This window comes from Centropristis striata, chromosome 22 (genome assembly GCF_030273125.1).
Source record: "Centropristis striata isolate RG_2023a ecotype Rhode Island chromosome 22, C.striata_1.0, whole genome shotgun sequence".
In the NCBI taxonomy this organism is placed as follows: Eukaryota; Metazoa; Chordata; class Actinopteri; order Perciformes; family Serranidae; genus Centropristis; species Centropristis striata.
In genome coordinates, this window is record NC_081538.1 from 6158969 (window position 1) to 6184200 (window position 25232).

General features: G+C 37.7%; 2 protein-coding genes across 2 annotated transcripts; one reads left to right on the forward strand and one right to left on the reverse strand.

Moving 5' to 3' along the window:
- The first annotated feature begins 6302 nt into the window (after window positions 1-6302).
- Window positions 6303-12063, forward strand: LOC131960573 (high-affinity choline transporter 1-like). Its single transcript, XM_059325822.1, has 8 exons — window positions 6303-6486; window positions 6679-6792; window positions 7059-7214; window positions 8964-9112; window positions 9944-10087; window positions 10303-10456; window positions 11102-11319; window positions 11566-12063. Exons 1-8 carry the CDS (start codon window positions 6303-6305, stop codon window positions 12061-12063), a joined length of 1617 nt encoding a protein of 538 aa, XP_059181805.1.
- A 123-nt stretch (window positions 12064-12186) lies between these two features.
- LOC131960563 (uncharacterized) lies at window positions 12187-25232 on the reverse strand. The gene is made up of 12 exons (XM_059325807.1): window positions 24850-25232; window positions 23920-24024; window positions 22438-22803; window positions 20260-20610; window positions 19565-19951; window positions 18559-18761; window positions 17633-17740; window positions 15561-15656; window positions 15311-15421; window positions 14974-15097; window positions 13306-13563; window positions 12187-13076 (listed from the first exon to the last, which is right to left on the reverse strand). The coding sequence occupies exons 1-12, from the start codon at window positions 25193-25195 to the stop codon at window positions 12262-12264; spliced, it is 3270 nt and encodes a 1089-aa protein (XP_059181790.1). The 5' UTR covers window positions 25196-25232; the 3' UTR covers window positions 12187-12261.

Consider the following 25232-nt stretch of genomic DNA (forward strand, 5'->3'; position numbering starts at 1 on the left):
TGTGTCTTCTTTTGTTAAGTTCAATAAAATACATTACAGTGAAATTTCCGTCATATTTATGTATTTATTTATTTATTCATTTCATTTTTTTTTCATTTTAATTAAATTAAATGTGCCAAGGCTTTAACATGAATCAAGTAAATTGGAAATCATGCCGTTCATTAGTGATACCAGCCTATTTATAGGTGGCATTTCTCCATCCACGGCCTACAAAACAATGGCATATAAATGGCTGCTGGAGGAGGGCTCCGTCTGTTCTGGTTCTGTTGCAAGTTGGCTCTGAGGGACTTCATCTGTGATAAAAAATAAAATAAAATAAAATAAAATAAAATCAAGCCAAGGTTGCAACGCCTCAGTCCAATACTAAAGACATATTTTGAGCTTACACACGATGGTAAACTCCTTAAAACGTGTGTCCTTACAGGACACACGTTTTAAGGAGTTTTACGTGTGTCCTTACAGGACACACGTTTTATATATATATATATATAAATATAAAATGTCTGTATTATTCCAGAAAATAAATTGTTTGTGTTGTTGCAACCTGCACTAACGTTGCTAAATTTAATTTTCTTCCTCCAAGTGATCTCCTGCAGCAGAACTTCTAGTTCTGAACTGCTAAAGTTTTTTTTTCTTTTTATCTGTGCTCCAACGGATTTAAGCTTTGCTTTAGGCATTCTGTTGCTATTTCCTCTGTGTGGCCCTGCAGTCCTTTTTATGGGCCCTTTTATGGGCATTAATGGGCGGTTACCTATGCTAATCCAATGTTAATTAGAGTCACCTGGCACGCCCGCTCAATTTACGAGGAGATGGCATTCATCAATTTAAGATAATAGAAAATAAATAAGAAAATAAATGTACAAAGGCATATAAATGTGAAAATTCAGTTGGAAAGCAATAGATGGATTTGGATGGATTTTCAATGGATGCTGGCATACTTGAGCAGTCTGCGGCTGTGAGGTCATCGCTTTGTTTGTCATTTGACTTCAGGAGTTTGAGCGTTGTCTGTGAGAAGAGAAAAAAAACATTAAAATCTGAATTTGTTGCAAACACATAATTTGCTGAGCTGTAGATGTAATGCTCAATTTAAGACTCAAGATCCAGACTAAATATGGGTCAAGCAATTTTACAGGGTATCTTCATACTTTAATATTTAGAGCAAATGTAGTGGTTTTTAACAGTCTTTTAAATACTAGTAAAGGGAATAGTCAGGACGTTTCTGTGCTTATTAGCTGAAGTACCACGCTTTAGCTAAATAATAAAGCTAAAGCAACAACAAACCAGCACCGTACAACTTACTGTGTTTACCTTCTTGTTTGTTTTTTACCTTACAGTTGTTCATTGTGGAATCCGGTGCTTGAGTTGAAATATTTTTCATCAATTGCTGCCTTGTAATGTGGACATTTTTACTTAAGGGCGGTCCCAAAACCATAATAGGGTGCTTCAGAGCTTCGGTAGTAACAAAAAGTGAAAATTCATAGCATAGGTCGGATATGATATTTCTATGTTCTCGGCTGAGATGCATAAATTGGCATCACGGCCAATTTTTGCTCTGCTCATAGCTTAATCCCAACAGAACTAAACCGACGACTTTCAGCCTGCATGCATATTTTTTCATCCTAATGGAGCAACTAATAATGGTAGCAAGAGCAACAAGTTAGCCGACTGATGAGCCGTCAATGTACCCGTCTTTCTGGTCTGCTCCGTGTGTGTGTGTGTGTGTGTGTGTGTGTGTGTGTGTGTGCAAAGATCAGTGAAACACAATTTAAAGGGGAGGAAAAACACTGAAGAAAATTTAGCAAATAAACAATGCAGTGAAAAGAAATTCAGTCCAGCCCTATTGTGTTTAAAGTTTTCATATTGACATTCAATCATGTTTTTCAGAACTGGATGTGTGCTATTAGATCTGTGAATTACTGATGTGTTTTTTAATGGTAAGAGCCCATGGATAACATGACCCTATTTTTTGCTCAGTATGTCAATAAAATGCAGACAAAACGAAGAGAGTGAACAGGTGTCAGGGCGTTCAGTTCTGCTGTATTCCCAAGGGTTTAACCACTTAAAAACCAAGCATCTTTCATCTTTCAAATTTACTTGTGTCTCTTAAGAATTACTGGATATTTAGGATGGCAGATAGATGCTGAGTTTACTTTCTTGACCTTCTCCAACGCTGTAGAAGATGACTTACCTTTGCTTGCGCTTACTGTCTGTTGCTGGTGGAAGTGCAGTAGTGTCTTCAGCTGCTCCGTTTCTAAAACCAGGGGGCGTCGCTGAGCCACTGTGCAGTCTGTCAAGTGTATGCAAAACATATTATATAGACCATGTTTATACAGCATCATTGATAATTTCCTGAATCTTTATTTCATATCCATCTCTCAAATTTGCTGAAAAACAATGGCATAAATTACTTTTAAACAATGCAATTATCACTTAAGTGTTATATTAGAGAACCCAGTTTTAAACCAAGGCACTTCGTTTATTATTTAAACATGTACAGTACCTGTTTTATATCTGGTATAGGCAAAAGATAATCCAGTCTAGAGATGAATTTCAGGGGTTGATAGGGTTACGCTCCAATTCAAGGTGACACTCTTGTTTTTTTTCTAATAATATATATAATATAATTAGTAACCTCAGGGTTACACTATGTCCCAGTGTAACCTAAATAATTAGGTTACACTGGGACATAGTGTAACCCTGAGGTTACTAATTATATTATATATATATATATATTATATTAAAAAAACAAGAGTGTCACCTTGAATTGGAGCATAACCTTCTCAACCCCTGAAATTCATCTCTAGACTGGATTATCTAGGACCACTACAGCATGTGGAGCCCCCGATTTTTCCGCAAATTCGTAACACTTGTGTGCACTTGATAAAAAGATATATAAAGATACCATTTTAATATCAATCTTTATAAAACAGATTTTTGTATGGTTTGTGACATTATAACTGTGTTACACTGCACAATAGACATTTTGAGGTTCTCCCTATGGGGCTCAGAGGGTTGAGCTCCAATTCAAGGTGGTGCTCTTATTTGTCTAATAATATCAGTAACCTCAGGGTTACAAAATGCCAAAAGTGTTAACTTCTTTATAGTCCGCTTTAAATCAACAAAACGTATTAAGTTTTTATTGCAAATCAAATACACTGAAGGTGTTTGATGTTTGATAATGTTTAATTTTAAAAAAGTCTACTCACCTTAAATTTATCATATTTTTTATGTTTAATCTTGATCTGAAAAGTAACTAATGCTAGCAGCTAAATGTAGTGGAGTAAGAGCTAACAGACCAACTGAATTTCCCCTCGGGGATAAATAAAGTAATTTTAAATTTGAATAGGATTTTGAATTAAAATTTTGGAACTTGAATTAAAAGGGTTACACCCAGTCTCTTCTACTTAAAGGAAGGTACTCACTCCTCCGCCACTCATCTGTTACAGTTTTGGTTTGTTCATCTCTACTCAAAATTCTATTTCTCTCAAAACTATCTGAAGGCAAAACAGGTAATTAAAATGATAATAATATTTATAATAATTATTTAAATGTTATGAGAGAAAATGTATTTCAATTTTATTTTTTTATCTTGAAAGTAAGGTAAGAATGTCAGGTAGGGTTTTTTGTTTTAAAGTTTTGCTGTAAGTTTGAATTTTGTATTTACGTGGTCATATTTTATTCTTAATGGAAGAAGTTCAGTTAAATATAGAGATTGGATTTATAGATTTAGATATATAGATATAGTTATAAGACTCAATACTTGTACGTGTGTGTAAGTAGGTACGTTTTTAACACACACTTTTAAACCAGATGAGGTCATCAAGAACGTATTTATCAGTTACCTGTTGAGCTAAAAGGGTAGAGTCTATGGGTAACAGCCAGTCTCTTCTACTTAAAGAGAAGTACTCACTCCTCTGTTACAGTTTTGGCTTGTTTATCTCTACTCACACTTCTATTCCTCACAACACTTTCTGAAGGCAAAACAGGTAATTAAATATGATTAATTATTAATATATGATGAGAGCTATTATTACGAGTGAAATTATGAGAATATATATCCCAATTTTATACATACACATATATACATGTATATATATACACACATTATGTTCACAAAAGACTAAATCAGTAAAAACGAATCAATATATATATATATATATATATATATGAATGATACATTTTTTTATATATATTAACTTGCACACCGTGTGTCCTAGGCTTGTTCATGCAATTATCTATGTGCTTGTGTAAATAGGTGTCGAAATGATAAAATCAGATGTGTTCCCTTTTTACTGGCAGGCTCTTTCTCATACTGACAGTCAAAATTATGAATTTTGCAATCAAAATTGTGTTTTTTGTTCCACTACCATCATTTGTATGACAGATCAAATCCTTAAAGGCACCTTCATCATAATAAACAAATCAATAGTGTTAAGGTGTAAAGGTAGGCTCTGCAGGATTATGCATAGACTCAAGCAAAATAAATCTCCTCTCAATCATCACTTATGACCCACTGGAAGCGTCTGTATCCCCCAGCATGTAGATGAGATCGGGACTGGATACAGAGGTTTCATTGCTGTGTTTACCTCTCTCATCTGTTCTAATCAATATATTTATATATATATATGTATTTAATTGATTTTTGATTTTGATTTTTTTTTTTGATTGACATTTTTTAAATATATATTAACTTGCATAATGTGTGCGCACCGTGTGTCTTGGCTTGTTCATGCAATTATCTATGTGCTTGTGTAAATAGGTATTGAAATGATAAAATCGGATGTGTTCTGTGTTTACCTTTCTCACCTGTTCTCTGTCTGTGGCAAGGATCTTTAAAGAGCTGCAGGTCTGTTTTTGTTTGATCAAGTATAGATGTAAACCAGAGCAGATAGGCCACAAGGGGGTGAGGCAGTAGGCACGGCAGCTCCATTTACACAAAAATGGTTCATGACAGATTTATGGTTTTGGCAGGTTGGCGACCAAATGAAGCCTTGTGGGATAATACAGATTTGTAGTCTCACAGTTTAAGCCACTGAAGCCTGGAAAGCGGATACGTCGTTTTGTAGTATTTGTATAAGCTCTCAAATACTTGGTCTGAATCTGCAGTTGTGCGACTCAAACGCATTACTTGGAGCCTGGCAATATCGATGTACAATCTTGTGAGATCACGAGAATCCAGCTTGAAAAAAGACAAAAGTTATTTGAATTCATTGTCAATGTAACCTGAGGTACCACCAGAGTACATCCAGTCTTGAAAACTATTTTCTAGCCAAGCACCCAATGAATGCATACAGTCCAGTCAGCCATGAATTGTTTATGGAAGGCCAATTAACAATTAGGAGGACACGGGTTTGTGTGAATTAACCATCCACCACTGGATCAAAGAAACACAACGTGTATGAAGACAACTGCACAAGTAGCGGAGGAGCTGGGAGACACTATGAATGTGGATTTGCTGGAGACTATTTGACTTCACTCGCAATCACAGCACATCATTATAACCAACAGTGGAAAATAGTAGTTAACTCCAGTTCTATTAATACATGCGTAGCCTAGTAACTACTGTGTCATTAATTGATTTCCAATAATAAATCAACATACATTTGTATAAAGTAAGCAAGTTTTATATTTTGATAAATATTTGAAAAATCTCCCTTTAAAGTACATTTTAAACAATTTGATTAATTTGCAACTATCTATGATAAGAATTTCTGTTTTATTCTCATATAATGCCTAATTTTACTGTGTGGTTGTACAATACCTGCTTCTTATAAACTGTAAACTGTTAAACTCAGATTGCCATAAACTGTGTTGTGAAGATGGCTGCAGCCTGCAAGGTCACAAGGACACAAAGGTTGATGAGCAAATACCTTGACTTCTGTACAAAATTAAAGCTTTGTTAAATTTGACCAGGCTGAATCCGGTCTCCTCTTTAAACCTGTGAGAGAACAAAAAAAAAAATCTTTCATCATGCAATTAATTTCAATAAAATATTTCCATTAATTGACAACCCTAAAAACTGCTTTGTTCTCCTGAAGGTTGTTCCCTCGCTTCATTCACCCTCTAGTTCACTCGGCCACCATTGCTCTCTCTCCTTCACTCAATGAGCCGTGAAGGAGGGCCTAATTTCGTTTATAAACAGGAACTGATACATCTTGCATAGTGTGACTTTAACAACCTTGTTCATTCTATCGAATTAAAAAGGTAAAAACCTGGAATTAAAACAACATTATATTAGCTGCACGCAAACATGCTCAACGTACAGCATTGTTGTTTATGTTCTTTCCCCACAGACACTGAGGATGGCAGTAAACTGGGCAGGACTGATCTCCATGGGAGTGTTTTACATGATCGTACTGGGCACAGGTATCTGGGCATCCAGGAAGTCCAAACGTGAAGAGAGGAAGTGCACTGGGAACCGCAGTGAAGTTGCAATGGTTGGAGGGAGGAACCTAAACCTCTGTGTCAGCATTTTTACTATGACAGGTTAAAAATAAATTATGACAATTATAACATCAAAGATTATCATAATCATCGAACAGTGATTTAAATGTTCAGAACAGCAATTTACTGAGGGACGTTTATTTTGAAATGATTAATTATTAAAATTAATTATTATCTTAATTTAAATGCATTAAATCCCCAAAACACCTGTATGTATATCCTGTTGTCGTGCAGCCACTTGGGTGGGAGGAGGCTATATTCTGGGTAATGCTGAAGTGGTCTACAATCCAACAAAGGGCTTGGTGTGGGCAACCGGACCCATTGCCTTTATCATTACTCTGATTGTCGGTGAGTAAGGTCAAATACAAATGCTTGTGGTAAAACCTGCTTGATAATGGGAATAGGAAATGCCATTTTCATTGTGTCAGTAGGCTGCTTTTTTTTCTTTACTTTTTTTTTTTAATACCATTATCTAATTACCTTTCACTATTTACATAGTGTAGAACATAGTACATTTACTAATGTATCCAAGGACATTATCATTAACCACAATAAATGAAGACATGGAGAAAGAGACTTTAAACTTAAAAATATTTACGTTTGTGTGACTTCAGGTGCACTCTTCTTTGTCAAGCCTATCCGGTCGAAGAACTATGTGACCCTCATGGACCCATTTCAGGAGAAATACGGCAACACTGTCGCTGCTGTTCTTTTCATTCCCGCTCTCATAGGGGATATCTTGTGGATAGCATGTATTCTCGGTGCACTGGGTAAGTCAGAAACTAGGACTTCCACTTCCTAGACATCCACTAGGACTAGGAAAGGTATTCTTGCAAAATCAGAAAGATAAATCCCAATTTCAGGAATATTGCTGCAAGAGTATGTTTTTAGACCACAATAATACAATGGAAAATGTTTGCTTAGGTGTAAATTAATTGATATAAAGTGTAAATTTGTACATATTAATGAATGCATAGACATAACTAACAAGCTGAGTCAGTTTGTTATTAGGGCCACGGGGCAATCACACCGAGCACTGGCCCCTAGGGACCCGAGCACTACTGTTATACTGTGGATTCCTCTTCCGGACACAATTTCGTCCCGCTACTAGTCCTACAACTCGAAGAGTTGCAGGACAAATTATACATCAAAACATGCGATCGGTGTGCTACTACTTTTCTCTACGGAAAACCAATTTTTCGCGGTGTAAGTCACGAAAAACTGGCCAAAATTTTGCATTGAAGTGAATGGGACGGCTGAAAAAAAAAATCAGCGAAAAAGAACAACAATTGGAGATTTTCAAACGTCTACTTTTCCAGCATAATTTCAGCTAGAGACTCCATTTAAACTTTAAACAGTAGACACAAGTCTTGTGTATTGGTGTATTAATCATTTCAATGATCATTTTTGGAGAAATTCTGAGATTATAATGGGTGTGTATTGCACGGAATGCTCGTGTCACAGTGTGTGACATCATCGCAAGAGTGTTGAGGGAGAGAAAAAATTGTCCAAAAAAAATTTTGAAAACTGCACTCCAGGCCGCAAAAATTCAACTCTACAGAAATAATTTATACATAGAAACGTAGGAAAATTAGTGTTCTCACTCACAATTCTCTGGTAAAGATATTATAGGATTATAGTTTGGGCGTAGGATGCACAGATGATCCACCAACACACACCAACAGCCTCATTGGCTCCCATAGTAAAAATGCAGGAAGATTTCTGAAAAAGGGAGATGTAACAGTTTTATTAGATCATTCTAACAAAGCTATTTTTTCATTTTTCTTAAAAAAAATCATATGTAGACGTTCAGGAAGAACTCAGGACACTCAAAGTGAAGTTGGATCAATGATAGGTATTATGGTTTTGCCGAAAATGCTTTCTGCTCAAGGCCAGAAATTCCAATCTGTCCACCTCTGCCTGCTGTCACTGTTCCGGTACTTTGGCAGTTGATGGCAGTTAATTCTGTTGATTGCTCTGCTCTAATTGCCTTAGATCCTTTGATGCGATTATAGTTACAGATACACACACACACATGCGGGTAAGCGTACACACTCCTCCAGATACACATGCTTCATGCATGCACGCACGCAAGCACGCACGCACGCACACACGCACGCACACACACACTTTGAGGTTAAAGGGCATAGGTTGCTGAATACATAAATACTTGAAAAGGAATGCTTGTTGTAGGTGTGCTCCTTGTATATAATATAGCATCATAACATTACTAGTAATAAACGTTTGAAATCTCTGAAGAATCTCATCATAGTGTACACACAACGGCAGTAGCCCCCGTGGCCCTTTCAGAATTTCCCCAGAGGAAATTTTCTAGTTTAAACTTACTATTAATGGCAGTATGCCTGCTGTAAATACAGTTTGGTGCAGCACTAGCGTTATGCCCTTTGACCAACAAGGGACTAAAATAAGTATTTTAAAATAGTAAAAATTACACAGCAACAATTTGTTGCTTTAGGACTTGAGCTTGAGTTTTTTTAAATTTGTGCATGTGGTTACAGGAGGGACGGTAAGCGTGGTCATGGATATCTCCTCCTCTCTGGCTGTGGGAATCTCTGCTGCTGTGGCGGTCATTTACACGCTAATGGGAGGACTTTACTCTGTGGCCTATACTGATGTCATCCAACTAAGCTTCATGTTCATCTGCTTGGTACGAACATTACAGTTTTTAGGAAAAACTATTTAATGTATGGTTTTTAGCCTGGCGGTGTGGCTCTAGGAAAGTTGGTCATTTTAGTTTTGTCTGAAATATTTCAACAATTATCGGATGGATTGTCGTTACATATGGAATCTGTGAATGAATGATGATCACATGAAATCATTAACAAATGAACAATAACCTATGGATGAACTAGTCCATTGTAATTCATGTGAACTGAACTTTGAACTGTCAACTTAAACAAAACTGTTAGAATGACAATGCAATTCCTTATGTTATCAATTTGTATTTTGTATTTAGTTAATTAGCAAATGTTTAAATGAAAATAGGCTAAAGTAATTTTGGCCTATACATCAGCATGCTAGCATTGTGTTTGGGTGCCATCTGCAATTTTATCTGAAGTTCTTTCTAAAATTTGTTCTTAAAAGGTGCGTCATAATAAAAGTCAATCTTACTTTTAAAAGGCTTGCAAAATTGAACCTAAGTAGCAGTGGAAAACGCCCAGCCAATCATCATAAAAAAGACTTGTGTGTGCCGTGTTCACACACATCCATTAGAATTAAGTCAACAATGCCTCAAAAAGACTCCAAACTAAAATATCAGAAGTGATGAATGTCAGAATCTTCCTGGAAACTATTTTGTCTTTAGAATAGTTGGTGAATGAGGCCCATTGTGAGCATGTTGCAATAAGCTGACATATGCATGGGCTTTGAGCTAAAAACAGCTAGAAAGGCTGTTACGGTGTCAGTACTATTTTTTATTAATAGAGCTATGCAGGACTGATATTTGTAACTCTGTTTCCTGTTTCTCTCCTTATTTAAGTGGCTCTGTGTGCCTTTTATCCTGGTAAGCCCCTCCTCTGCTAACATCACTGTTGCTGCAGTAACCAAGCTGTACCAGGAGCCATGGATCGGCAAACTGGAGCCAGAAGATGCAGGTCGCTGGGTAGATGACATATTGCTGATGGTAATAGCCCCCAATTATATATCTTTGACAGTAAATACCCTAAAATGTCTTCTGTAGTAAATGTGCAAGAAGAAGAGTTCCTTGACTGTATTGAGTTACACAGGTTACTATATAGGAACAAAAATGTCATTTTAAGACCTCATTCATGCTGAAAACTTTTAAACATGATCTCTGTTGCAATCCCCTAAGAAATCCTGTCTTTATTCCTCTTGAAGGGCATTGGAGGTCTCTGCTACCAGGCTTTCTACCAGAGAATCCTGTCCACAGCCACCGACACCCAAGCGAAGATCACCTGCTATGCTGGAGCAGTGTTATGCCCAATCCTTGCCGTCCCATCACTCATCATTGGAGCAACGGCGGCATCCACCAGTATGTAGATTTAACTATCTCATCATTGTCTTTGCAGTCTATGAATAATGATTTCTGTGGTATTATAAGTTGGAGAAATCTAGGCCAAAAGGAGTAGCTGAAATCAGTATTGAGTCTGTTTTGTGTGGTACTGTATAACTGGTGGTCTATACAGTGCGCAAGTCATAAGTTTGTTTTAAATATTTGTGTTTAGAGGGGAACTTTTATATTTTTAAACCTGGAGCCTATTTCCCATGCATTTGTGTGTAATCTGTTACCCACTGTTAAGCGAGCGCACTACAGCAATAAAGCCTAAATTACAAATGTTTTTTTTGTATATAACAAAGCTATGCTTTTTAAACAATTTATTTTCCCTTGACAACTTGCGCTCACATTTCCACAGTTCACAACAATCAACAAGAAAGCCAAGATTTTGGAAAGAGACGTGCTAATCTTTCAATAATGCTAAAACACATAACTATCTGTCATTGGCAAAACCAAGAACCTTTAATGGGCATACATTACACAATACTGTGTACAAAATACTCTTGCTTAAAACTGGACCAGTTTCTCACATGATTGTCCCCATTAGTCACTTTGAAACAAAAACATCAGAAAATGGGATCCAGATTGAAAAATATCAAAATACCTGTTAAATTTTGCCAGATTGGAACCAGACAACCTACGGTTCTCCCGGCCCGTACGAACAGGGCAAAGCTGGTATGATCTTACCAATTGCCCTTCAGTACCTTTGCCCTTTCTACGTCTCACTGGTGGCTATGGGAGCACTTGCTGCTGCTGTGATGTCATCAGTTGACTCTGCACTTCTGTCTGCCTCCTCCCAACTGGGCCGAAATATCTTCAAGAACATCATCTACAAAAGGGTATGGCATGTTATGGCGTATTCCATGAATACATGTTTAATTACAGTAAAAATGCATTTTACTATTCTGATAGTTAATAGTTTTATAATTTAAGCTATTTATTTTGCAAGACAAGCAAAGAGGTTACAGCCATGCTCGTGGCTCTTTAGATTTTTTATTTGCCTAAATACACTCATAGTGTGATCCACATTTTGTTTAATACAAGTAGCTTAATGATGGCTTGTAAAGTTTTTTCCTCTTTTTCAGGCATCAGAAAAGATGATTCTTGTAGTGGTTAAAGTGTCGGTCCTCCTGTGTGGAACGATGGCAGCAGTCCTGGCCATGACAGCGAAGTCCATTCACCTGTTCTGGATCCTCAGTGCAGATGTCTTGTATTCAATGATGACCCCCCAGGTGGTATGCACCTTCTACTTATCTCGGTGGGTGAACCACTACGGAGCCTGCTCTGGCTTTGTGTTGGCAATAGTTCTGAGAGTTCTGGTTGGAGAACCCTTGCTAGGCCTTCCTGACATACTGCCCCTGCCGTGGGACAAGATACAGGAGGACGGCCACCGATACCGCTTGTTCCCTTTTCGCACCGCAATCATGCTCATCACCATCGGGACTATTTTACTAGCATCACGCCTGGCTGCGTGGGTGTCGGAGAAGAGGCTGCTGAAAAGAATAAGTGGTGCTGAGACTCACACACACATACATTACATGGCACCAGCCCAAAAAGATTTGGAAGAAAAGGAGATTGAATAACATTTCCATGTGTTTATGCAGTAACTGTATTTTTAATTAGCAGGCAAAACAAATTGACATGTACAAAGTGGAGTACAAGAGCCTTATTGATATGTTAACAGGGACATGAGTCACTTACAAACTACAAGTTGTACTGCTTAAACCAGCATTACATACAATTGTTTTGCAATTCTTGAATAAAAACAGCAGCTATTACTTTCAGCTGTGTGTCTGAACATGCATTTTAAAAGTGTTTTCTTGCCTGAATATTTTACCGCACTTCAAACACTGGAATGACTTTTTGTTCGAGTGGATCATCACATGCCTTTTCTGCGCTCCCAGAGTCTGAAAGGATTTCGGACACACTGAACACCTGTAAGGACTCTCTCCTGTATGCTGGCGCATATGAACCGTCAATAGGCACTTTGCTATGAAACCTTTTCCACAGTGTTTGCACGTGTACGGACGCTCCCCTGTGTGGGACCGCATGTGTAGCCTTAACTCCCCGTTGGACAGAAAAGCTTTTCCACATTCTGTACAAAGATAGTTCTTTTCCCCTCTGTGCATCCGCATGTGTCTCGTCATATGCTGGATTGAAGTCTTCCCACAAATGTGGCATTTATAGTGCCGGTCTCCTGTGTGTATGCGAACGTGAAAGTCCAGGCTGTATGGAGTTCTGAAGACCCGGCCACATTGTGAACACAAATATGGCTTCCCATTCATGTGAATCTGGCGGTGCACATTCAGCGACCACCTGGAGGAGTACTTCTTATCACACTTGTCGCAGTGGAATAGCAGTGTGTGTGTTTCTCTGTGGCGCTTTAGAACTGACAGGTCCTTGAAGACCTTCCCACAATACTCACAAGTGTTTGTTATGCTCTTCATCTCCAGAGTGCACATTTCACTGTCTACTTTCTGATGGACATTGGCTGTCCTTGGTTCCTGAATCAGATGCAACTTTCTGATGTGCTGCATAAGACCTGACCCCTGACTGTCAGAGTAGGGACAATGAAGTGCTGAAGACTTCTTTGAATCTGAAAAAGACAAAATCATGAGATTTAGTTTAAAGTAATGTGCTACAAATGACATCAAAGTCAGTCAAGATTATAGTTTTTTTCAAGTACAAAGGGCCTTAATTTCTTTAAATCTGTGAAACCAATCTTGAATTATTACTAAAATGATTTAAATAAATGAACAAAGGCATACACATGTGAACATTCAGTTGGAGAGAAATTAATGGATTTTCAATGGATGCTGGCATACTTGAGCAGTCTGCTGCAGTGAGGTCATCGCTTTGTTTGTCATTCGACTTCAGGCCTTCATCTCCTTTGCTAAAGTCCTGCAGAGTCAGTTCATCCTCAGTGTGGATTTCCTTAATAGCATCCTCGTCCTCACTATAATCAAACTGTCCATCTGCGTTGCCTGCAGGCCGTTCTTGTTTCTCTGAAGCAAGTTGCGTCGAGTTTGGTTTGTGAGGAAGAGACAGCCTCGGCAAAAACATATTCTGAGTTTGAGCGTTGTCTGTGAAGAGAGAAAGAAGACATTAAAATGTGAATTTGTTGCAAACACATAATATGCTGAGCTGTAGATGTAATGCTCAATTTAAGACTCAAGATCCAGACTAAATATGGGTCTAGCAATTTTACAGGGTATCTTCATACTTTAATATTTACAACAAATGTTGTGGTTTTTAACAGTCTTTTAAATACTAATAGAGGGAATAGTCAGGACGTTTCTGTGCTTATTAGCTAAAGTACCATGCTTTAGCTAAATAATAAAGCTATAGCAACAACAAAACAGCACCGTACAACTTAATGTGTTTACCTTCTTGTTTGTTTTGTTTTAATTTAAGTTTAAATATTAAGAGTTTAAATATTTTTCATCAATTGCTGCCTTGAAATGTGGACATAATTACTGAGCTACTGAGTTTAAAGGTGGTCCCAAAACCATAATTTTGGCTCCAGAGTTTTAGTGGTAACAAAAAGTCAATATTCAAAGCATTGGTCGGACATGATATTTCTCTGTTCTCGGCTGAGATGCATAAATTGGCATCACGGCCAATTTTTGCTCTGCTCATAGCTTAATCTCAACAGAACTAAACCAACGACTATCAGTCTGCATGCATATTTTTTCATCCTAACGGAGCAGCTAATAATGGTAGCAAGAGCAACAAGTTAGCAGACTGCTGAGCCGTCAATGCACCCGTCTCTTTGTACCGCTCTAGGTGTGCATGTGCAAAACCTGGCAGTGAAACACAGATTAAAGGGGAGGAGGGAAACAGACCAAAATGTAGCAAATAAAAAGTGCAGTGAAAAAAAATTCTATCCAGCCTTATAGTTTTCATGTTGACATTCGATCATTAACTTTTGTAACTGGATATGTTCTGTTAGATCTACAGGTGCATCTCAATAAATTAGAATATCATAGAAAAGTTTATTTATGTCAGAAATTCAATTCAAAAAGTGGAAATAACACATTATATAGATCAATTTCACACAGAATGAAGAGAAACATTTCATGTCTTAATTTATATAATTTCTTCTAATTATAATGACTATGGCTTACATTTTATGAAGACCTAAAACTCAGTGTCGTAAGAAATTTGAATATTACAAAAAAACAATTTTGTTCTGGAAATGTTGTCCTCAATGACAAATTTTTATTTTTTTATTTTAATGGTAAGAGCCCATGGATAACATGACCCTATTTTTTGCTCAGTATGTCAATAAAATGCAGACAAAACGAAGAGAGTGAACAGGTGTCAGGGCGTTCAGTTCTGCTGTACTCCAGGGGTTTAACCACTTAAAAACCAAACATCTTTCATCTTTCAAATTTACTTGTGTCTCTTAAGAATCACTGAATATTTAGGATGGCCGATAAATGCTGAGTTTATTTTCTTGACCTTCTTCAACGCTGTAGAAGATGACTTACCTTTGCTTGCGCTTCCTGTCTGTTGCTGGTGGAAGTGCAGTAGTGCCTTCAGCTGCTCCGTTTCTAAAACCAGTTGTCCACATTCTTCCATGACAGAGGGGGCGTCGCTGAGCCACTGTGCAGTCTGTCAAGTGTATGCAAAACATATTATATAGACCATGTTTATACAGCATCATTGATAATTTCCTGAATCTTTATTTCACATCCATCTCTCAAATTTGCTGAAAAACAATGGCATAAATTACTTTTAAACAATGCAATTATCACTTAAGTGTTATATTAGAGAACCCAGTTTTAAACCAAAGCACTCCGTTTATTATCTAAACATGTACAGTACCTGTTTTATATCTGGTATAGGCAAAAGATAATCCAGTCTAGAGATGAATTTCCAAACTAATGTTTGCAGAGTGGCCTCATACTGCTGGCCATAGTGGATGGGAAAGACTTCCTGGGGAAAAAGTAGATGAAACATCACACATACAATTATTATCCCATCAATACATTGATGAATCACAATTCCCTATCAATTAAACAGCCTCTTATCAGATACGACTTTAAATATGGTTATAGTGTTAAAGATTTCTGACCTTGAAAAACGTCTTTCTCTCCTCCTTCGTGTCCTCGAGCAGGATATGGACGGACTCGACAAAGTCTGACTTTGAATTTTCCAGCTCCTGAGATTCCTGTTTAGTAGTGTCATAAACAAACAAGATAACAATTAAAATGTTGATTTCAAAATAACCTAGGAAACAAAGGCTAAAACTGAGAATTTTTCCAAACTTTCCAGACTTTTTGTACATAACCTAAAGATGCGTCATTATTTAAAGTTTCCTCAAAATCTGCACATCAGTTTGTTCCAAGATACAGATAATTATCAGTCAGTCTATATTGTTTTGGATAACATGTGCTTTTATTTGAAAATGAGTTGGGGGAAAACACATTATATGCCATAGGTGAGTCAATAAGTTACTGACAATCTAGCATACTAAGGCTACGTTTACATGATCACGGTCTCAACAGAAGACGCAAAAGTGGCGTTGCGTCTTCACTTTTTATTCTGCGTTTAGACGAGCGTTTTTGGGAGGAAATCTGCTGCATACGGTGACGCAAAAGTGTGTGGAATTGGATTGTATGCAGCCAGGTGGCATCACTTAAAGCGATAAGAGCATCTTTGGGCATGTGGAAGTTTTCACACCACGTATTTTCATCAGCTACTCCTTCCACAAAGTTCTCCACCATCCACTAGATCTCCCAGGTCTCGTTCACAGCCGTCTGGCTCGCCTCCGACCAATTGCTGCATTCAAAATATGATAGAGGTAATTCCAGATCCTTCTCTGTTCACTAATACTATCTGTACATATCCTGTATATTTGGTGGAAAGACTCCTGTAAGTTTATTAGAGCTGCCAGAGCAGCTTGAAGGTCCGACGCATGGAAATAATCCCACATGTTTGTTTATTTTCCTGTACTGGAGCATGTATGTGACGTGAATGTGTACGTGACGTGAGCAGATCTGAGCAGAGTTTTGCGTCTTGTCAGGCGGAGCGTATTCAACTTTTCCACTTTGGAAGGTGGTTTCAGATTTTTGCGTTTTTAAGACCCCAAAACGATGTCACCGTCTAAACAAAAGGCACTTCCGATAAAATATTTTGTCATTTTTACCCGCAAGCGTCCTCGTGTAAACGGGGCCTAAATACATAAAATATTTTGACGTAAAGAGAAATAGAGGAGCTGTAATAGAAGGAGGCGGCACCTCCACCAGGTGTAACTATTAGAGCATGAAGTAGGATACCTCCTGTAAAGCAGCTGACTTAAAATTAAATAATCTAAAGAGTCCAAAACTAAAACATCTTCACTGAAGAGCAGCAGATGCAAGGAAACATCAATTAAACATCAAGCGTATTCTGCCTAGACTGAAATCCTACGGGAATAAAGGAGGCAGGGAAAAAATGAAAAGACAGTCTGACCACACGATGGGCCCCACTTTGTTTAGTCTGAGGGGAGAAGATCATCCCCTCGGGCAAAGTGAGCTGGAGATTCACAGATGACATCCTCAATGATCTCTCGAATGACTAAAAGGGTTAAAAGCTGAATGCTGCCTAATGTGGACTTTGAAGAATCGGCAACCTTCTTCATCTGTCTCGCACAGATACAACAACAGAGCTCACCCTAACATGTGACAACAACAAAGTAGAGTTTCTACCAAACAGGCTAAAGCTTATAACAATACATTACTATTGTTAATTATGTTTATATTTGTTTTTTTTCTTTTTTAAAGTTGATAAAGACTGATATATTAAACATATTCTTATTTAAAGATCCACTATTTTTTTTAGCTTTTACTGCAGATCCCACTAAGAATGAACACACAGCTGTGTCAAAGTCAAAGTTTATTTATAGAGCACATTTAAAAACAACCTCAGTTGACCAAAGTGCTGTACAGTTATTAAAATAGAATAAATCATACACAAATAGGTATAAATAAAAACAATGAAAACAATAAAATACTAAAAACAGTCAAACAATAAAATAAAATGGAATAAAATAGTAATAAAAGCTCAATCCAAAACAGAGTTAGCGATAAAAAAAAGACAAATAAAAGGGTAAAAAAGTAAAAAAGAAAGCCAAGGATTAGTGTTCCACTACACCTGCAGACTTACCTCCTGATCACAGGTGGGGTCCATTTCCAGGTTTTGAATGACCTTCAGGTGAGGCTGGATGTTCAGCAGGTTGGCTGTGCTCTCATTGCGACACAGTTCTAACACCATCTGCAACAGACATAATAACCAACACTTAAACTGTGAAATGCTCAGTAACTTAGTTTTGGTGGTCTCACTTTTGTTTTAACCCTCTGAACCACAAACCTGCAGGCTTGTTTTCTTTGACTCAACTTCCTGATGGACCATGGTAACTAGTTATTTGTAAGGAAACACTTGGGTTGGGTAAACGTAACCAAAGTGAAGCTTAAAAAAGTGATATTTCATCATGTCTCATTAAAAATTTTGGCCATTAAATTCTGTGCTTGACTCAGCCGAGAGCCACAGCCGCCAGACAAAAATTCAGTGAAGCTTGGATTGAACTGCAGGCTGTTTACACAGAGCAGAGAGGAGAGGACAAGAAAAGTTGTAAAAATGTAAATAATTGGACCACTACAGCATGTGGAGCCCCCGATTTTTCTTCAAATTTGTAACACTATACCATTTTAATACAAATCTTTATAAAACAGATTGTCAACTTTGGGTTTTCATTTTTTTGTATGGTTTGTGACATTATAACTGTGTTACACCGCACAACAGACATTTTGAGGTTCTCCCTATGGGGTTGAGAGGGTTACGCTCCAATTCAAGGTGGCACTATTGTTTTTTTTCTAATAATATATATAATATAATTAGTAACCTCAGGGTTACAAAATGTCCCAGTGTAACCTTCTTTATGATAAGGTGGTGCTCTTATTTGTCTAATAACATGAGTAACCTCACGGTTACAAACTGCCAAAGTGTTAACTTCTTTATAGTCCGCATTAATCAACAAAACATATTCAATTTTTATTGCAAATCAAATACATTGAAGGTGTTTGATGTCTTACAGTTGCCCTCAGTCTGAGCACAAGTTGTAGTTTTTCTCTGGGAGTCAGCAACTCTGGGACCAGCTCCGTCACCAGCCTCACCAGCTCCTCCACCTTCCCATAATGTGGCACGTTACAACACTGGACCACTTGCCAGGCAAAGGCACACATCAGACGCAGGGTTGGAACCAGGAGACACAATGAGGAGAAGGATAGGCGGCAACCTAAAAGTGAGATAGGAAATACCGATGTATATACATGTAGTTTGATAAATTTGACAAGCTAGTCTATAGGGTCTCCCCATAATTTTGCAAATGCAAGTGTTTGCAAATTTAGAAATTTTGTTAAATACGCACAATATCTCCGCCCGAAAAAGCCCCCAATATACACTACTGGTCAAAAGTTTTAGAACACCCCAATTTTTCCAGTTTTTTATTGAAATTCAAGCAGTTCAAGTCAAATGAACAGCTTGAAAGGGTACAAAGGTAAGTGGTGAACTGCCAGAGGTAAATAAAAAAAGGTAAGCTTAACCAAATCTGAAAAATAATGTACATTTCAGAATTATACAAGTAGGCCTTTTTCAGGGAACAAGAAATGGGTTAACAACTTAACTCTATGGAGTCTTGGGCTATTTTGTCCATTTTTGAATTCTTTTCATGTCTTTGTAAGTCATTTTGTGTCTTTTTTTGGTCATTTTGTGTCTTTTTTTAGTCATTTTGTGTCTTTTGGTGTCTTTTTTTAGTCCTTGAGTCCAACATAAAATGTGATTTTCAATTTTTTTTTTACTTTCAAAACACTATCATGCTCAATAAAGAATTTTAAATGTTGCAAATGTGCATTAATTTCAGAGTACACTGAGACATTAAACTGCATAATTTTCAATTAAATTCTGGAAAAATTGGTGTGTTCTAAAACTTTTGACCAGTAGTGTAAATGGAGTGAAATATTTCACGTTTACTTGAGCAGTTAGTGTCACACTCTTTAAGTTGTACGCCAAAGTAAAGAACAAGTACAACCGCTTATTTACCTAAGTCTTTCACTGTTTCTGGAAGGTCTTGCTGTGAAGTCTGCAGAAAGCCGGGGGCTGAATCCATGACTTCAGCTCCTTGTGTAACTTCTGCCTTTGGTTTACGATGACCGAGGACTCGGTCCATAATGGCAAACCATCTGCTTCTCTGCTTTTTACAGTCCTTCTGTTCCTTAATTCTTCTGTACTTTCCTTTCAGCACTTTTATTTTTGACCTGCATTGGCTGGTGGTCTTATCGAAGCCGTCCGTGGCGAGCTCGGAGCTCAGCTGAGCGTACACTACGTCATTACTGGGAGTCGATCGATGCTGCTCCTGGATGCTCTTCTCCGCCCACCGGCTCACCAGTACTACAATTTCATCTGGTGTCCAACACGCCCGAAACATATCTGTTAAAAGCATTGAGACTTAGTTAATACAGTGACTGCTCTCAAAAGATGCAGAGAAAAGTTCTGTAATGCGGTTTAACCCATTGAGGCCTGAAAAACCGCTGGGCGATTTTAAAATAAGCCTCTAATTTTCTGGAAATTCTGGAAAAATTCTGGGAAAAAAAGTGTGAACTCTTCTACTAAATAATAGATTTTTCAGCCTCTGTAGCAGATAGAAATGAAATTCCAAAAGTATTTGAGAGCTTATACAAAATACTACAAAACGACGTAAACGCTTTCCAGGCTTCAATGGGTTAATGGAAACATACCATTTCCATGCTGATCTTCTGGTGATTCTGGTTGTGTCAGCACAGCAGAATCCACCTCTGCAGACGTCTCTCCGACAGGGCTGAGAACACTATCCAAAATAGAAAACCATTCATTTGTAACGTCCCTGTGTGGTTCCACTGCCTTGATTCTTCTGTACTCTTCTATAAGGTTATTCACTTTAAGACTGCACTGATGTGGTGTCTTGTTAAAACCCACTAATGTGAGTTCACTGCTCAGGTTCATAAAGACTTGATCGGTTGCTGCTGTGGTGAGAAGCTGTTTCTGAACGTTTGGTTGTGCCCAGAGGGTCATCAGCACTTGGACTTCATCAGGCAACCACTGGGTTTCATCTGTGAGAGTATAAGTGCACAATGTTTGTCAGTACTCAATATAAAAAGGCATGAAAATTGGATAAAATCTTATTAAACCAGCACATAAGACATTCACCAGGAAAGCTGCATTCTAGCTAATTTTAATACATAGCCATGGATCCGTTAAAGTCTAAGCAAATTGTGACACTTGATATTTTGAATTTTCCCATTGAATAAAGTTCAAATTATTATCATCAACTGTTCAGCTCTTTTGCAGTGGCTGCCCCGAAGTTGTGGAACAGTTTACCGCTGCATATCCGGTCATCAAAAACTTTGGACAATTTTAAATCGTCTCTTAAGACTAATTTTTTTCTCCCAGGCTTTCAAACCTGTGTGAGAAGACAGTTGTTTCTGTATGTTGTATTGCACATCTCATGTAATATATTATTAGATCAAATTGTCTTTTATTTTTATTTGTGAGTCTATTGTTATTCAATTATGTATCTTGTATTGGATTGGATTTTGTTGTTGTTGTTATTCAGTATGTAAAGCACTTTGGTCAACCTTGGTTGTATATAAGGTGCTCTAGAAATAAACATGACCTTGACCTTAACTGTTTTAGAGCGAATAAACAAAGTTAAATAAATATACTCTGGTCAGAAGATGGCAGTGTGATGTATTGCTGTAGGCTATTCTGTCAGTAAACAGTAGAAGGAGAAAACACGAGAGGAGAAAAATAACAACAAAAAAAGAGGTCGATCATCAGACAACTTTGGCCACCAACAAGAGAAAATGGAGAGAAGTCTTCATAAATTGGATTCAATTGGGCAACTTATTATTGTTCTTTTATGTCAGCTCGTCTTGACCGGCGTGTTAAATGTTTTGGAAAAATCGTCTCCATCTCCAGTTTAGCGCATTAACTATTTTTCGAAAAAAGACTAAAACCACTTCAAGGTAGTGTAAAAACTTTTATGCACAATTTTTGAAAGTTTTCGATTTGTGGTGTTTCCATCAAGCTTCTCTCATGCAAATCTTCAAACACATCTGACATTTTACCAAAAGAGGCAAACCAATGCAATGATCTGTAATTTTACAACCAAATATTGACACCGTCTGTTCTAATGACTCAATTACATGAGATGGGAGCTCTTAAAAAGATCCTTCCTTTTTTACATATAAAGCTCTGTTTTGTCAGCCCAACACATCAAGCTTCCCAGGGCAGCAGCTGTGTTCTCCAGCAACACCTGCTGTGGCATGTTGGAAATTGCATGATTTAAAAAAAACCCAAGAAAAAATTAAACAAAACTGAAACAAGCTTGATCTGCAGCCTGTAACAACGCAGTATGATCTTCTAGTTGTGTCTTTTAACTCTGTGTTACATGGCTTTTGTGATTGTTGTGTTGCATCATCCTTTAACTAACTGAATCTTTTTTTTTTTTTTACTTTTTTTTATCATCATGATTAAATTGCTTTATTTTATTTATTTCCTATTGCATATGTTTGCATGCGTCGAAAAATGTTCATTCAATATTGCTTGGCTGTGTTTTGTTGCTTGCTTGCATAACTACATGGACTGAATAGTGGAGATAGTTAATATATTATTGTATTACTGTTGCCATGTCTACATTGCTTGTTTGTCTTGAGAATGTTTTTTTATTTCTGTTTTTATAGTGTCTTCCACATGTATCACCTCATTAGTTTCAAAACATTCAGCTGGAATTGATCAGGTTGGCTAACATGGCTGCATTTATTGTTTAATTTTAATAAAAGTGTTTTGTCCGATATAAATCAAATTTTAAAACTTGTCAACTTATAGACAGCTACTAATGAACATTTGACTAAGGTTTAGTTTGAATTTGTACTTACCATCAGTGTCCACATCCAGGGCTGACTGTGACTGAATGAGCAGTTGGGGTTCTGCTGTTTCTGAACAACTTTCTGCTGCATCTTTGGAACTGAGGACTTCATCCATGATGGAAAACCACGTGGTCTTCTGGCTACTGCTGCTGCCTCCGCCCTTGATTCTCTTGTACTCCTGCTTCAGTTTTTTGATTTTCTCCCTGCACTTCTGTGGCGCTTTGTGGAATCCGAGATATGCCAGTTGAGCACTGAGGACCGCGTAAACTTTATTATTCCTCACGTTGAGAAGAAGCTCTTCTTGAACAGCGGGATTTGCCCAAAGTGTCAACAATGCTTGGACCTCTTTCTTTGTCCAACAGCACAAGGACGTATCTGTGAAAGCAAAGGATAATGGTTCATCAAGTCATGACATGAGAAGCTATGGCCTTTTTTTTTTTTACTTCTATGAAGGGAATTTAAAAAAAAAAGATGTTGTACAACCACTAGAGCACACTTAATCTTTACAGCATTTAGCCTCTTATTACTCGAATGTTGCTCACAATGCAGTTATTGAAATAGTTTTTAGGTGCTTTAAAGATACTGTTCCTTAAAGAAAGCAGTATTTAACATGAATGCCAGTCTTTTCGAATAAACTACTTGCAATATAAGTTGTCTTACTTGAAAAGGATTTTCTGTCTATTATAGATATGTATACAGTTGAAACAAGAAGTTTACATACACTATATAAAAAGACACATGCTTTTTTTCTCACTGTCTGACATGACATCAGACAAGCACGTTCATCTCTGGGACACAGAGTCCGTCTCCTTCCTAAACGCTATGATGGCTGGACATTCCCATGGTGTTTATACTTGGGTATAATTATTTGAACAGATGAATATGGCACCTTCAGGCATCTAGGAATTGCACCCGAGGATGAACCAGACTTGTGCAAGTCCACAATTCTCTTCCTGATATCTTGGTTGATTTCTTTTGACTTTCCCATGATGTTACACAAAGAAGCAGTGTGTTTCAGGTGTGCCTTAAAATACATCCACAGGTGTGTCTCCAGTCAACTCAAATGTTGTCAATAAACCTATCAGAAGCTTCCAAAGACATGACAACATCATCTGGGCTTTCCCAAATTGTTTCAAGGCATAATAATGTTAGTGTATGTAAACTTCTGACTTTGAAGAAAGTGATAAAAAAATTGTCTTAAAAAATCCTTCTCTCATTATTTTGGCATTTAGCAAATAGAAATAATTTTGGTAATCCTAACGGACCTAAAACAGGAAAAGTGATTGTCTGATTTCATGTCAGAGAGTGAGAAAAAAGCATACGTGTCTTTTTATATAGTGAATGTAAACTTCTGGTTTCAACTGTATCCTGATTCTACATCCCTTTGGCTTGGTGGCTACTTGCCTCTGACTGTCATATCTGCTGCAGTGAAGGTCATTGTGCTACTTGTAGACGGAGCATCAACATCTTCAACTTGAATGGAGGAGAAACCTGGGTCTTGGGAGTCCTCTGGGGGGCAATGTGTCAGGTCTGGTGGAGGGTAGGATATGAAGGTGCTGTTGCAGTTTACAGGATTGTCTGCTGTAGTGGGGGAATCTGCAATGGAAATTAAAGCTCCATTATAATCTGTACAGGCAAAGATACAATTGTAACAATCCATATGCACTGGGTTTCCTTTTAATAATGATTAGCTAACCAGTCCTGATATAGTTTAATACATTTGCATTAGGTGCCTAGACAAGTCAGGAAAAAGTATTTACCTAATGGATAATTAAAAACATGGCTATACAGCAGTGTTACATGCTAATTGAACATGCTTATGAATTTTGGTGAGCATATCTATTTGCAACTAATAAACATGATTGCTGGCATTCATGCATTGGGTTTTACAGCACCCAGCACCTTTACTGAACCTTCTTTTTAACTTTAAGTTTTTTAAACAAACTTAAATAGCCTTTTCTCTACTTTTGAAAGTAATATTTTAGCTTATATAATAGTATACAGGTCCTGTAATAATAACTCCTGTATTACAAAATCTTGAAAATACAACATTTAAATTCAAGCATTTTCAAGGATTTCAAGCACCCGTGCGAACCCTGATCATAGAAGGTGGGAAATCTAGAGAAGGGAGGAAAATCCTTCTGAGATTTCTTGCCACAACTGGACTAATTTAACGAACATAACAGAAGGAAAAGTATGAAAGAAGTTAAGTCCAGCAGACGGCGGTAAATGCAACGAAAAGGATGCCAACTGCCAATAAACACCAAAGAAGAAGAAGATGACGCACACAACAGTACGGGCACCAGTTAGTTCGGAAACCAGTAAGGACACAACACCGGTGCTAGTGCTAGTTCAGCTAGCGAACCAGTTCCGAACCGGTTTGCTTTTCCACATGTTAACAGCCACGCCATTCAAACTTACCAGCTTCAGTGTAAGTTTGCAGCAGCGTGTCATCCACTACAGCCGGTCCGTTTCCGAGGACCGAGTCCAGGATATAGTAATGCGAATCTAGCGTTGGTCGACCTTTGCCGCTTCTACTGAGGTCCTTCTTTTTGTCCCTGTAGTCCATCTTTAGCTTTTTAAGTTTGTTAATGATCTGGTCAGTGGTCCGGAAATACCCCGCTGCACACATCTCCATCTGCATCTTCTGGAATATCGCCTTAGTTCTGGTAGCTCCCTCAAATTGTTCTTGGATTTCAGCCGAGGACCATATTGCAAGGAAACAGTTTGTCTCCTCCACGGACCACTGCTTGGATTTAGCGTCCATACTGAAGCTGTGTTTTTAAAAATGGCGGGCACAGTGT

What these genes read in the sequence shown, in the direction of transcription:
- LOC131960563 (XM_059325807.1), bottom strand. Translation starts at nt 25,195, where the DNA reads ATGGACGCTAAATCCAAGCAGTGGTCCGTGGAGGAGACAAACTGTTTC. An exon ending in AGAGGACTCCCAAGACCCAG is followed by an intron (nt 22,804 to 23,919) that starts GTTTCTCCTCCA and finishes TTGCTTTCACAG; the next exon opens with ATACGTCCTTGTGCTGTTGG. An exon ending in GACAGGAAGCGCAAGCAAAG is followed by an intron (nt 13,564 to 14,973) that starts GTAAGTCATCTT and finishes CTCTCTTCACAG; the next exon opens with ACAACGCTCAAACTCAGAAT.
- LOC131960573 (XM_059325822.1), top strand. Translation starts at nt 6,303, where the DNA reads ATGGCAGTAAACTGGGCAGGACTGATCTCCATGGGAGTGTTTTACATG. An exon ending in TATCATTACTCTGATTGTCG is followed by an intron (nt 6,793 to 7,058) that starts GTGAGTAAGGTC and finishes GTGTGACTTCAG; the next exon opens with GTGCACTCTTCTTTGTCAAG. An exon ending in ATGTATTCTCGGTGCACTGG is followed by an intron (nt 7,215 to 8,963) that starts GTAAGTCAGAAA and finishes ATGTGGTTACAG; the next exon opens with GAGGGACGGTAAGCGTGGTC.